Here is a 13,395-nt window from a genome sequence, read left to right as displayed (position 1 = left end):
AGCTCAGAGAGGTTAAGTAACTTGCCTAAGGTCCCCATAGCTAATAAGTGTATATAACAGACCCTCAAAGCCCATTTTCTTTTCCGGCTATTAAGCTGTGTGGTGAATTTGTATTAATTAATACATAGACACTTTGGTAACAGTGATATCATTTTCTTGGCCTGAAGTGGAGCCTGATGGAAGGAGCATGATTACAGTTTTCATATTTCAAGGAATGTTGTATGATGGGTCTGTAATTTATCATATTCACAAAGTAAGGTAGGAAAGGAACTTCAATGCATCATTTAGACATTAGTAGGAATTTGTTTATAAGGAATTTAAATTAATGTAATGAGTTACCAGTGGTGATTGTAAGTCCCTTTAGAGGTTCTTAAAAATACAGTAGGTCATAATTTTCAGGTCATTTAGGAAGGGTCCTTCTTAGAAGACTGGATAATATTTTGTTCCTCCATGATCTCTGTGATTATAAAAATCAGGGGCCCCCAAAATGAGTAAATCAGAGATCAGGCACGATAGGCACAGAAGTGATTAAAGGTGGACAGGGATTTCCCTGGCGGTCCAGTGGTTAAGACTCCACACTTCCACTGCAGGGGGCATGGGTTCCATCCCTGGTCGGGGAACTAAGATCCCACACGCCATGCGGCGCGGCCAAAAAAGAAAAAAAGAAAGGTGGAGTGAGACACATAGTTGTGGTTCTTTTTGAGTATTTTAAAGGTGGAGCCAAAAGACCCCATTATGATGTGATACTGTAAGGGAAGAAAATTAATATTTAGTAGTAGATGCCCACTGGATACCTCATGTATGTTACTTTCACGTACATGCTTACATGTACCCAGTGAGGATTCTTATTCATATTTTACAGAGGTTAAGTTTACTTGCCCAGAGTTATACAGGGAGTCTCAGAGGTTAAATCCAGATCATTTTTACTCTCTAGCTCACTTTTTTCCCACCTGCATGCTGCCTCCCCCAAAGAAAAGCTATGTAACTTGGTTTTGACATGCCCCAAAATGATATGGGTCACATTGGATCCTTTGTGGTATTTCTCTATCACAGTAGACCCATTCCAGTCTGGACTTACTCCAAGGATGGAATAGCATGGTACTTTTTCTAAGGACAGATGCCTAAGGCACTTGGCAGTTCAACTTTGATTCTTTACAGAGCACAGTGTACTTATTTCTCTTAACTGTTACCCTATACCAAAATAATGAGAGTTGCCTTTTTGCTGGAAGTTCATACTGTGGGGCCTAACCTCATCGTTGGTGAAGACAGTGCTATAGGTATTAAGAGGAACACAACTGTTAGTTATATTTATGAGACTTGGAGGAGCACAGACAAGCTTCTGATTAAAATAGTGAGCAAACAGCAGTGACAAAAAATAATTTATCAGCTGCTTATGCCAGCAAATTAATGGAAAGATATTAAAGAAAAGAGTGCCTAAATGAAGCAGTGGAAAAATGGATAAGAATGTAAACAGATTACAACACTTAATCTTCTTAAATTAGTAATATATTTCAAAGTATAAATTATTCTGTGAGAAATCAGAATGGTGTCCAAAACTAGTTTCTTACTACAATGTGAATCCACAGTCATTTGGAACAAAATGCCACACTTGATGTGTTTTATTACTTTTAATCATTTGGAGGGATTAACAGCAAGATATCTGTGTTAGCCTTTACCTCTATCTGCATAACATTCATCTTTAAAGCAATTATCAGCTTCCTTGACCTGTCTTTGATATTTTCTTTACGCCTTCTCTCTGAGTTATTTTACATAAGCAGAAAACATTTCCCTCTGAAGAATAGACACGTAGGCTTGTGTTTCGACGCTTAAGCACCATACAACATTTTGTTTATTGCTGCAAATCTAAAGGGATTTGCTGGTACTACTTGAAAAATCTCTGAAAAGCATCCCATTAAACTAGTCTGCATTTGGGTCATAGATTTACTTCCCTTAATTTCCTCTTTGATTTATTAGTAAGTACATTTGTATGAAGCTATAATTTATTCCCACCTAAAGGTATAAAGCTTTGTTCTTGCCTTTAGCAAAACCCCACTCCAATAAATTATCACCTTCTGTAATATCACTCATTCTGCTAACAAAGTGGAGCTTTGGATAAGGGTCATTAATTTCATACAAATTAAGTACCCCAAAGCAATGAAACTTGTTAAATAAAAAAAATGCCATGTATATGAGTGCAGTACATATATAACAGAAAATAGATATGTGACATTTGAAATTGCTTCTGAATTAATTGCTTTTATGTCTCTTTTGGTTGTGGATTCACAGATTTTTGTGGGGAAAAAAATGGAAGTATCATAAAACAGAGAGAACAAAACAAGTCATATACCCACCACCCAGAACTAACAGATGTCAACATTTGACAGATTTGCTTCAGAGTCATACCTTTCCTGTTAAATGAAACAAAACATTGCAAATGGAGCTGAAGTTCTCCTGTCTTCCCCCCACACCCCACCGCCTCCATTTCAGATCTCTTTAAGGAAATCTGCATATTGGCATCCATGACTGTCTATGTAATGTTCTAATAGATGGAGCTTATCCTTAAGAATGTAGAGAACCTAGGAATTGTTAGGAAGAAAATATGGTTAATACCTTTTTAAGCAAGTTTTGTGAAATATAAAGATTCTTTTTTGTATATATGTCCTAAATGAAACATCTGATATATGATATTTCAGGTAACTAAAGAGTAATAACTATTATATAGCTCTTTATAATCTGTAAAGCTCTAAGTTTACAATTTACTATTTACTTTGATCACAAAGAAGGGTGGAGTGGAATGATGAGCGAAGAGTAAAGGGTAAAGGGTTGGCTGGAAAAAACCTATTTAGACATCCATCTTGGAAAATGCAAGGAAAAAGAGCACTATATACTTTTGACAGACTCAGGAAGTACTTGAATTTGAAATGGATAACCCTTAGTTACATTAATAGATCTGACTTTGGAATGAAAGTAAGCCCTCATTTTGACCCAGCTTTAAGTTCATGTCTCACAAAAAAATCATAGGAATGGGGGCTTTAATCCAGCCATTACTGGGGGAGCCCACTTGTTTTCTTAACATTGCAGCTAGAATATTTCACCGGCATCTCAAACTTAGCATGCCCAAAACTGAATTCACAGTCTTCCTGCCAATCTTGGTCAGTGAATGGTACAACCATCTACCTAGGTGCCTAAGCCAAAAATCTAGCATCATGCTTGAAAGTTCCCACTTTCTCTCCCTCTCCCATATGCAATCAGATATAATCTACTTCTCTCTGCTTCTACATACCCGCCTTAGTCCAAACCAACAAGCTTTCTTACCTGGATTCCTGCAATAGCTGTCTAACTGGCCTCCTGCTCCTGTCCTTTCTGTTCTTCACACTACAGCTTCTGCTTCTGCTTTCACCTGTCTTTGGAAGGCTCTTCCACTTCTCCTTCCCCTAGTGAATTCTTTGTATTGACCCTTCAGATTTCATTGTAAACATGATTTCCTCAGAGAAACCATCTCTAACCACCACCTTCCATCACCCTTCCAGCATTCAGCCACGTCCCCTTAGGCTCTCTTGGCACCTTGTACCTTTTTATAGCACTGTTACAGTTGCCATTAATTAATTATGTAGCTGGTTGTCTACTCCCTGTCTCCTGCTATAAAGTAAGTACCATTAGGACAGGAACACTCTCTTTTATTCATTGCTACATCCCTAGCTTTGCACATAGTAGAGGTTCTAATCATTGAATAAATGGAGGTCTATATGCTTGCTTACAGTACTTCCATTCCCTGTCTTTGTTCAGGTGTCACCTCCACTGCAAAACCATCTCTTAAACAGGAATGGTTAGGTGCTCTGTCTTCTCTATTCCTATAATACTTTGAACACACTCTGTAGCAGTATTGATCACATTATTTTGTAACTGCTGGTTTATATGTCTCTTTCCTATTAGGCTAGAAGCTCCCAGAAGTAAGGGCTTATTTTCGTATTTGTCTTTTGAGTTATCAAGATCTAATGCAATACATGACATAAAATAAATGTTTATTAAATGAAGAAAGGAAAGAGAGAGGGAAAGAAGGAAGGAAGAAAGGAAGGGCAAACTGACTCATTGAGCGTTTTATTTGTATAGTAAGAGAGAAGGAATGGGATTAATAGAAGTATAGAAAATGGAAAAAAAAATTGTTAAAATTCTAGCCACACTGCCTAAAAGAGTCCAGAGAGATAATAAGGACATTTGGTCACTCAAACCAGGAGAGGTACACAGCATTGTGAGCCCAATTTGGCTATAGTAATTTGATGGCCAGCAACAATCTGGTCAGCAGTGACAACTCTAAATTTTTAGTTGTTGTGGGAGAGTGGGGTGGGGAGGGGATATTGTTGGTAAACAGCAATATCGGGATAAAATATGTTGTTGAATGCCATGGTGAGCAAATCTTGACTTACAATTTAGGATTATGAAAAATAAACTTGACAAATCATATGATTCTCACTTTTAAAAATGAAAAAGCAATAGCATTTTCCAATTTATGGTTCCCAGATTAGAAATATAATTCTTAGTTTTGTTGATGTGTAGGAAGGGAATTTAATAATTCTTACATCTGTTATCTGTAGCATAGAAAGTCATTCTTCATTTTGAGCACAACTTTTGGCAAGCTTTTCCTGTAGATGTTTGAATGCATGCTGATGAAAACTACAAATCCTTAAGGGAATATTTGGCAGCTGTTCAAAAACAGTTTGAGCTGGAATTTTGTGGTTTATGATGTCAGGAAACCCTGTCAATTAAATTAAGTCTTTATGTTGACTTTGGAAGTCACTGTGTTTCTGTATTGCCTATTTGATGTAAAAAGAGAACTACAGATTGAATGAACAGATGAACTAAATCTGATCCTGTACCCCGAACTGTTGTTTTTGATTGTTTTCTTGTTCATTCATTTATTCATTCATTCATTCAACAAATACTTCTGTGTGCCATGCACTATACTATGCAGGTTTGAGCTTAGCCTGGAGCAAGACTGATTCAGATCATCCTTCCTACAATCTTTATTGACTATAGTGAATGTGTCAGATGAGTTTTCATTCATAATCAGTAGAAGATCTCATTGACTTGTTATGGTGAAAGCAGCTTTAATTATGAAGGCCGCATTATGAAAATATTCTGCCATGGCCTTTTATTCCCAAGATTAGGAATAAGCAAAATTTCCCCCTAACAAATCAAGGTATTCATGTGTTTTACCTAAATCTATATCTTATTTTGCCCAAATGTACACAGTAATTTAATTTTTGTCAACATACATATATAATAATAATTAAGTAAAGCTACCGTGGCTCTTTCCAATTCTTATATTCAGTGATATGAAATGTAAAGACATTTTCACTGGGATACTTATGCTGAGCTTCACAATTTTTGCTTTTTATCTTTATCAGTCACCATTTATTACGGCCCCAAATAGTATATTGTTCCATGTGTGGTACTCTTGAATGGTTAAGGCTATTACCAGTCCTTGAGTAGTTTTCAATCTAGAGATGAAACAAAATTCGAGAAACTACTGCGTGTCAGTATACAATGTACATATGTATACTGTGGTGCAAGATTTTAACTGCTTCATTCAACAAAGACTTTTTAGAGACGAAGTGACATTTTAACGGCATTTATAGGATGAAAACACTATTTTTTATGGAAAGATAAAGGAAGGCCTCTTTAAGGTAGTATTTATATGGAGACTTACAGGAAGTAAGGGAGTGTTTTGGGTATATATAGCTCTATAACAACCATCCCAATGTTACTTAAGTGGCTTAAAACATAGGCTGGCAGGGGTTTTTTTTCCACGAAGGGCCAGATAGTAAATAGTTGAGCGTTGTGGGCCATGCAGTCTCTGTTGCAGTTATTCAGCTCTGCTGTTGTAGTGCAAAAGCAGCTGTAGACAGTGCTTAAATGGAGGCGCGTGATCGTGTTCCAATAAAATTTTATTTTCAAAAACAAGTGGCAGATTGGATTTGACCTCAGGGCTGTAGTCTCTTGATTTAAAACAACTAAATCCTCGTTTTGCTTACAGATCTGCAGTTTGAGTCGGGTTTGGCAGGGTAGCCCCTCTGCTCTACTGGATGTGAGTTAGGGTGGTTCCAGGCCGAGGACTGGGATTGTCTGAAGGCCCCCAGCGGAGTAGGTGAGCTAAAGAGCAGTGGAGGATGGAGACAGAGAAGTCGCCGGGGCCAAGTCACGCAGGGCCTCACAAGGGCCTTACAGTGTGGGGATTTCACCTTCTCGCAAAATGAGAGACCATTGGAGGGTTTTGAATAGAGTGGCATGATCTAATGTATGTTTTTAAGGATCATGTTGGCTGCTAGATGGGGAGCAGGTTATGGGGGACGAGGGCAAAAGCAGGGAGACTGGTTAGCAGGCTATTAAATAGTCATCCAGGCCAGAGAAGAATATGGCTTAGATTAGAGTAGTAAGAGTAAAGATAGAAGTAATTTGTTTCTGAATATATTTTTGAAGGTAGAGCTGATCATTTTTTTTGATGGATTGGGTAATGGAGTGAGAGAGAAAGAGAGGAGTCAAAGATGACTCCACGGCTCTGAGCGTTCCTGCTGCCTCCTTGGAGTCCTGCGAAAACCACTGCCCTTGCATGCTGGAAGGTTGATGAGCTAAGAGGCACATCTGTTTCTGTCCCTCTCCTGCTAACAACTCTTCCGAGACTTCCCAGCATCCTCCTGAGGCTCCTACCGTGACTCTCCAAGGCACTTCATGACCTAATGTCTCCTGCATTCGCTCTCCGCTCCCCCCACCTTGCATTCTGCTCCCCACCCACAGTGAGCAGGTTTCAGTTCCCCAAAACCTCACATTCTGTCTTCTGGGCTTTTGCACGTGCCCTCTCTGCCTTCTCTTCATCTCACTAACACCTATAGACCACCTATACCTATCCTCAGGTCTCCGCTTGGGCTTCCTTCATTTTTTCCCCTGGTGGCTCCCTCTTTTCTCATTTATGTCCTCCTGCTGTGTTTTTTTCCTAGCAGCCTATATTTACCCTATCATAGCACTTCTAATACGTTATAATTCTTTAATCATCTGTCATCCTTACTGGAGTGGAAGCTTCAGAGGAGCAGGAACTGTGTCTTTCTCACCGTTGTCTCACCGTCACAGGGCCTAGCTCAGAAAGGCACTTAGTGTTTGTTCACAGTTTGGATGAAGGACATGTAACTCTTAAGTGAATTCATTTTTTTGGTAATGTGGGGATTTGGGAGAACTTCTAAATTTTACACCAGATCGATTATTAAATCTGAAAAAAAATGTCATAATGTATGGTAAAATTATTTCTATGCAGAAAGTATATTGTAATACAAAAGTAGAAAGGAATAATAGAAAAGTTAATAATGATCGTTATTTTAGGATAGTTGAATTACAAGTTCTGTTTTCCTTAGTGTATTTCAAATTTTCTGTAATTTGTTTAAAATGTTTTAAAGACTTGATTTTAATTTCTTGTGCTTTGTAAGTATCTTAAATGTAGCATCTTTAACTCCTCACGTAATTTTATTCCCAAGTTTGACTCAATCCTGGGTAGTTCCCAAGACCTGGGACATGGTCTCTGCTGGAAATAATCTAAAATGTCTTGTTTCTACCCTTCTGCTTCAGTAAATAAAAAATCATTTAATTTTCAAAGTTTATTTTCCTAAGGATAATATTGTTCAAAATAGCAAAAATGATACTGTCGTTTTTATTATTCTGTGTTTAACTTTTTTTCCATTTATCAAATGAGCCTTCACCTGTCTGTGTATTCCTCTGAAACATTATCAACATGACTCTAAAAATAGTCCTTAAATACTAAATATTTGTAAAGTGCCCTTGCATATTTTGTCTTCAAGTCACTGATGCAGCAAATGTTGTAGATAAAGAAACCGAGGCTCAGAGAAGTTACATGACTTAATGAAGGTCACAAGCTCAGATGGAGCTTCACAAACATTTTTTTCTGGTTTGAATTTGTTTGTGTACTGCCTTCTGATGCTTTTCTTCTCCTTCCTCCACAGTTGTGCATGCCTAAAGGGCTATCTTTCAGAACACAAACTGACAATAAAGACCCTCAGTTCCACTCATTTATAATTACCCGGGAAGATGGTTCTCGTACCTACGGTTTTGTTCTCACTTTTTATGAAGAAGTTACAAGTAAGCAAATCTGCACAGCAATGCAGACGCTCTACCAGATGCACAACGCAGAGCATTACAGCAGCTTGTACGCTTCATCCTCCTGCAGCATGGACTCACTGGCAAGCAGTATTGACGAGGGAGATACAACTTCCCTTTTGAAACTCCAGCGATACAACTCTTATGACATCAGCAGAGACACCCTGTATGTTTCAAAAAGTATATGTTTGATCACACCACTGCCTTTCATGCAGGCCTGCAAGAAATTCCTTATCCAGCTTTACAAGGCAGTTACCTCACAGCAGCCACCGCCCTTGCCGCTTGAGAGCTACATCCATAATATTCTCTATGAGGTGCCCCTTCCTCCTCCAGGGAGATCACTGAAATTTTATGGTGTTTATGAACCCGTCATCTGTCAGAGGCCGGGCCCCAGTGAACTTCCTCTCTCCGATTACCCGCTCCGAGAGGTCTTCGAGCTCCTGGGCCTGGAGAACTTGGTACAGGTGTTTACCTGTGTTCTTTTAGAGATGCAGATCCTTCTCTACTCACAAGGTAGGTCTGCCCTAGATTTTAGGTCTCCCAAAAGCAAGTACTTATGCTCTCAACTACTGGGGTATATTATTAGAACCAAATAATTAATGGTCCGAAGTCTCTTCTGTCTTGTGTAAAGGAGAGGGTTTTAGGTAGGACCAGAGGCTGAGAGGTTACTTCTCTTTTGGATGGCAGTGGCTGTAGAGAAGAAAAGGGAAGGAATATAAAAGCATTAACTTGGCTGACTTGAGTGTATTTGTTTTTTAATGGAAGTAGCCCTTTTTTTCCCTGATAATAACATAATCATCATAAAAGAAACATATTTCTTTTTATAATGAAAGTGAGAAATCCTCTTACTACCAGGAACATGTAGACTTCTCATTTTTTTACAGGTTAGTAAAGGTTCACATCAAGACTCAGCTGACATTGGAAAGGGATAAACGGAATCGTTGACTCTGCAGTTTCCTAAGGCGATCAACTTTGGATGGGTTGATTTCATGTAGTAAGAGAAAGGGGTATAGGCGTGTGGAACAGACACGATTCTCCTAGGTCTAATAATTCCACCAAAGTTATGTGGGGGTTTTTTGTTTTGTTTTTAATCCCAAAGGAAGTTATCTTTGTGATATTTTTCATTCAAAATTCTCCCAAAACATACTTAAGAAACTAGCAGAATTTGGGTTTTATTTTACCAGTGCATCTGTGATGACTAACTTTGAGCCTAGACTAGAGCACTGGTTCTAGTCTGAACATGAATTTGGAGAGGAAATAGAGATGCTGTGTTTTAATGGATAGTGAATTGAAGGAAAATATAAAATGGTACCTGTGCCTTGATGGGTCTTTTGAAAAATGTGGCACAAATATTGGGTTAGCATTTTGCTAACTTGTACTTAGGCTGACAGAATTGTAGTGCAGTCTCCTGACTGTTGCTGTCAAGCTTATTTTACCAGTTTCCTTTTTTTCTTTTCTATTTTAAATTATAAATGAGGCTGAGCCAAGTAGGCTATATTTGTACTTCCCCATCTTGTGTGTATGTTGACACTGTTTATGTGTTGACAGCCCTTCATGAGGTTGTATTTTCTTCAGTTTATCCTACATAATGTTCTCTGATAATGTGTTCCGGTGTCTCAATTTTTGTTGTCAGGAAGTTCCTTTCTAATGACTAATCTAAATTCTTTCCTGTCCTCGTGCTCTCACTTTCTTAGTGCTGGTCATTACCGGCAGATCACCCTTTTGTATCTGAAAGATTTAATGTTAAGTAATTCTTTCTTCCTTTCTATGTCTTCCTGTCTTGCTTTTTTCCCTGAAGGGGTTAGGGGCTGGAGAGTTGCTTGTTGGGGCAGGGGCTTGAAGCTTAATACCCTCAGGTATATTAGCTTATTAGTAAAAAGAATTTAAATCCTAGATTTTCAAGAGATCTTCCCAGTCATTTAGTTCCGTTTCCTAATGTTCTGCCTAGAGAAGCAATTTGGGGCAGAAAGAATATTGGTTTTTGAAGTGATAACAATCATGGGTTCAAATCTCTGTTCTGTCACTTACTATCTGTAACCTTGGACAAGTTACATAATCTTCCTGAGTGTCAGTCAGTTCATCTTTATGGGGATAACAGTTTTTTTCCTTCCTCTTTCACTGATTTATTGTGAGAAAGTAAGAAACCTGTGCTGACTAAATGATAGCCAATGTTGTTGTAATTATTATCAGTTTTATTAGTCCTACATAATCCTCTATAAAATTATGCACATCTTAAGTTGTGAGGATCTGACATATTATTACATTCAAAGTATAACTTTGTTAAATTAAATAGTCAAGGCATTTATTTCAGGGTTGAGAACTTAATAAATGTTCTCTTATACTGAATGTCATGCTTTTTAAAGAAAAAAACCCTTCGTTATCACACTTCCTGTTTTAAATAGCACTTTATGTCTCTGTGCTTGTGGTCTTGAGCTCTCATCTTTCTGCTCAGCTTGATTAGCTTATCCCATTTAGTTTATGGAGTCTGTTGAAAAGTTATAGTTGATTAATATCTACATATTAATTTCAGTTTCAAATTAAGACTGAATATTTATGAGCATGTTTTTGTACTCAAATGAGTATTTTTTGGTAACTTGGTCTTTTATGCTGAACACAAGAGTGAATCTTGAGATTGTAGAACTCTCATACATATATTTTTAAAGTGTCATACAAAAAAAGGCTCATAAAGTAATTTTCTAATCATTCACAGAAATCACTCTATATTAGGAATTGTCCTATTAAAGTGCCTTGTACATTTTGGTCTTTTTGCCCCCTGCATTTAATCCTCTCAACAATGAGTTAGTCCTGCACATGCTTTTATGAAGGAGGAAATTGACGCTCAGGGAAGCTTAGTAACTTACCCAAGATCACACCGCTATTAGGTAACGTGGTGGAGCTGAGAATGGGCTTGGATTGGTCTTTATCCAGAACACTTACCCACATGTTAGCTGTATTGGACACTGCACTTAACCTTTCCTTATCTGTCTCAGTATTTATTTTTAAATTATAAACTCACCTCTGAGGGTCTTTTGTAAAGGTACCATGTTAAATAATTGTAGATTATCTGTGTAAATGCAAATTTTAACAATGACAAGTGTCTCTCCCATTAGAGAAAGAAAGTAATGAATTAGGAGTTGTTATGTTGATTTGTACTCTGGTGCCATTCTTCATTTCTCCTGACTGTGTTAAGAGGTTTTAGTAACATCTGATACTTCATTTCTTGTTCACTGATGCCATAAAATTTAAAAACATTACAAGTCTTGAACAATTACCATGAAAACCCAAAAAGAATAAAAGTAGATGGATTTCAGTGATGAAAATGTCCTTCTAGGCTGATTTGAAATTCTTGTCCACAGCCCTTTTTTTTTCCTTTATTTTTTTAAAAATGCTGCCGCACACATTCCTGGGCCCTGTTTGTTTGTTTGTTTGTTGGCTGCGTTGGTCTTAGTTGCGGCATGTGAGATCCTCGTTGCGGCACATGGACTCCCCTCTAGTTGCGGCACGTGGGCTTCTCTCTAGTTGTGGCAGGCGGGTTTTCTCTCTCTAGTTGTGGCGTGTGGACTCCAGGGTGCGTAGGCTCTGTAGTTGTGGCGCATGGGCTCTGTAGTTGGCAGCACGCGGGCTCTCTAGTTGAGACGCCCAGGCTCGGTAGTTGTGGTGTGCGGGCTCAGTTGCCCTGCGGCATGGATCGAACCTGAGTCCCCCTGCATTGGAAGGCGGATTCTTTACCACTATACCACCGGGAAAGTCCCCCACAGCCCATTTAAATCCATCCAGTCTGGGGACTTCTCCAGTGACACAGTGGTTAAGAATCCACCTGCCAATGCAGGGGACACGCGTTCGAGCCCTGGTCCGGGAAAATCCCACATGCCGCGGAGCAACTAAGCCCATGTGCCACAACTACTGAAGCCCGCGTGCCTAGAGCCTGTGCTCCGCAACAAGAGAGGCCACCGCAGTGAGAAGCCCACATACTGCAATGAAGAGTAGCCCTCGCTCGCCACAACTAGAGAAAGTCCACACAGCAACGAAGACCCAATGCAGCCAAAGAAAAATAAATAAAAATAAATTAATTTAAAAAAAATCTATCCAGTCTGTTATTTAGAGAGTGTGTACATCACAGTCACTTTGCAGTGGTAACTGGCTAGAAATTTTAAGCAGGGAATGAACCCAAGAGGTAAAGGCTCTTTTCTAGGACCCCAGATCTGAAAAGAGTACTTTTCTTCTGCAGCCTAGAAATACTTGGAGCAAGACAGTGGGAAGATTGGAGTCTGATCATCTTTTCAAAGGAATAGTGGAGAAATAAAAGGGGAATTTAAACACCAGGGTCTAACTTTTGATACCGGTAATTAAGGTCTCAGGACCATTTCTGGATCTTGCTTATTACCTTCTTTGACTCTTCACAATGGAAATAAGCAGTTACCCACAGCCCACGCTGCACTGCCTGCCTGTGAGCCTTCACAGTACTCCTCTCGCTTCCCCTCCCTTTGTAAGTTGTACATGAATTAACCTTGTCAGAAAGTAGAAGCTGCTTGAAGTTTTCTCGAAGAAGGTGGGAGCCTTGTAAACACAAATTGCTAGTCATGCTCAACTAAACATTATAGCTTATTGATTATGGAGTTGATAAATCATAAAATCAAACTTGATATTTTGATGGCAGAAAGTGGGTTCCCATGACCTGTATCCAAAAAGCATTAGAATTTTAACAGCTTTGGCCAATATTATTATAATACTAGTTTTACTTTGTGATAAACAAAAATATTAAGACATTTTTCTTAGTAAGTTTTCATTATATATTCAAGAAACTAATCCTTGGTCAGTTATATGAGAAGCACATGTCTCCTTCCAGTTTGTGGCTGTTAATTTTCTTTTAGGGATCTTTTGATGAATTAAGATACTCTTAATCATAAATTCTCATTTACAAATCTTTCTTATGACTTAACTTTCTGTTCTATTTAAGAAATCCTTCTCTATTCTGAGTTTTTAAAAATAGTCTACATTTTTTTCCTAAATGTTTTTAAGTTATATTTAACATCTCTAAGAAATTGGTTTTTGCTTATGTTGTGAGGAAGAGATCAAATGTAATATTTTAGAAATATCTGTAACTAGTTATTAGATAGACCATTCTTCCTCCCTCTGATCTGCAGTGCCACTTCAGTCATGTATAAGTTCCTGTATATGAAGTTCCTCTGTGTATTTCTGGGCATTCAGTTTATTCTGCCAGTTTTTCTGTCCCTGTAG

The 13,395-nt window shown here is 38.4% G+C and overlaps 1 protein-coding gene across 10 annotated transcripts in view; it reads left to right on the top strand.

The window, feature by feature from the left end:
* The window catches only part of DENND5B (DENN domain containing 5B), a 228,235-nt gene that overhangs the window by 117,455 nt on the left and 97,385 nt on the right, over nucleotides 1-13,395 (top strand). For all 10 annotated transcript variants that reach the window (XM_082352055.1, XM_082352060.1, XM_082352058.1 and 7 more), the window contains one exon: nucleotides 8,004-8,670. In XM_082352055.1, coding sequence (XP_082208181.1) covers nucleotides 8,004-8,670 — 667 coding nt within the window. The remainder of the gene's footprint in view (nucleotides 1-8,003; nucleotides 8,671-13,395) is intronic.

This window comes from Balaenoptera borealis (assembly GCF_965194805.1).
Source record: "Balaenoptera borealis genome assembly, chromosome: 13".
Taxonomy (NCBI): domain Eukaryota; kingdom Metazoa; phylum Chordata; class Mammalia; order Artiodactyla; family Balaenopteridae; genus Balaenoptera; species Balaenoptera borealis.
Note: the sequence above shows the minus strand (reverse complement) of the source record. Positions and strands in the feature narration are given on the sequence as shown.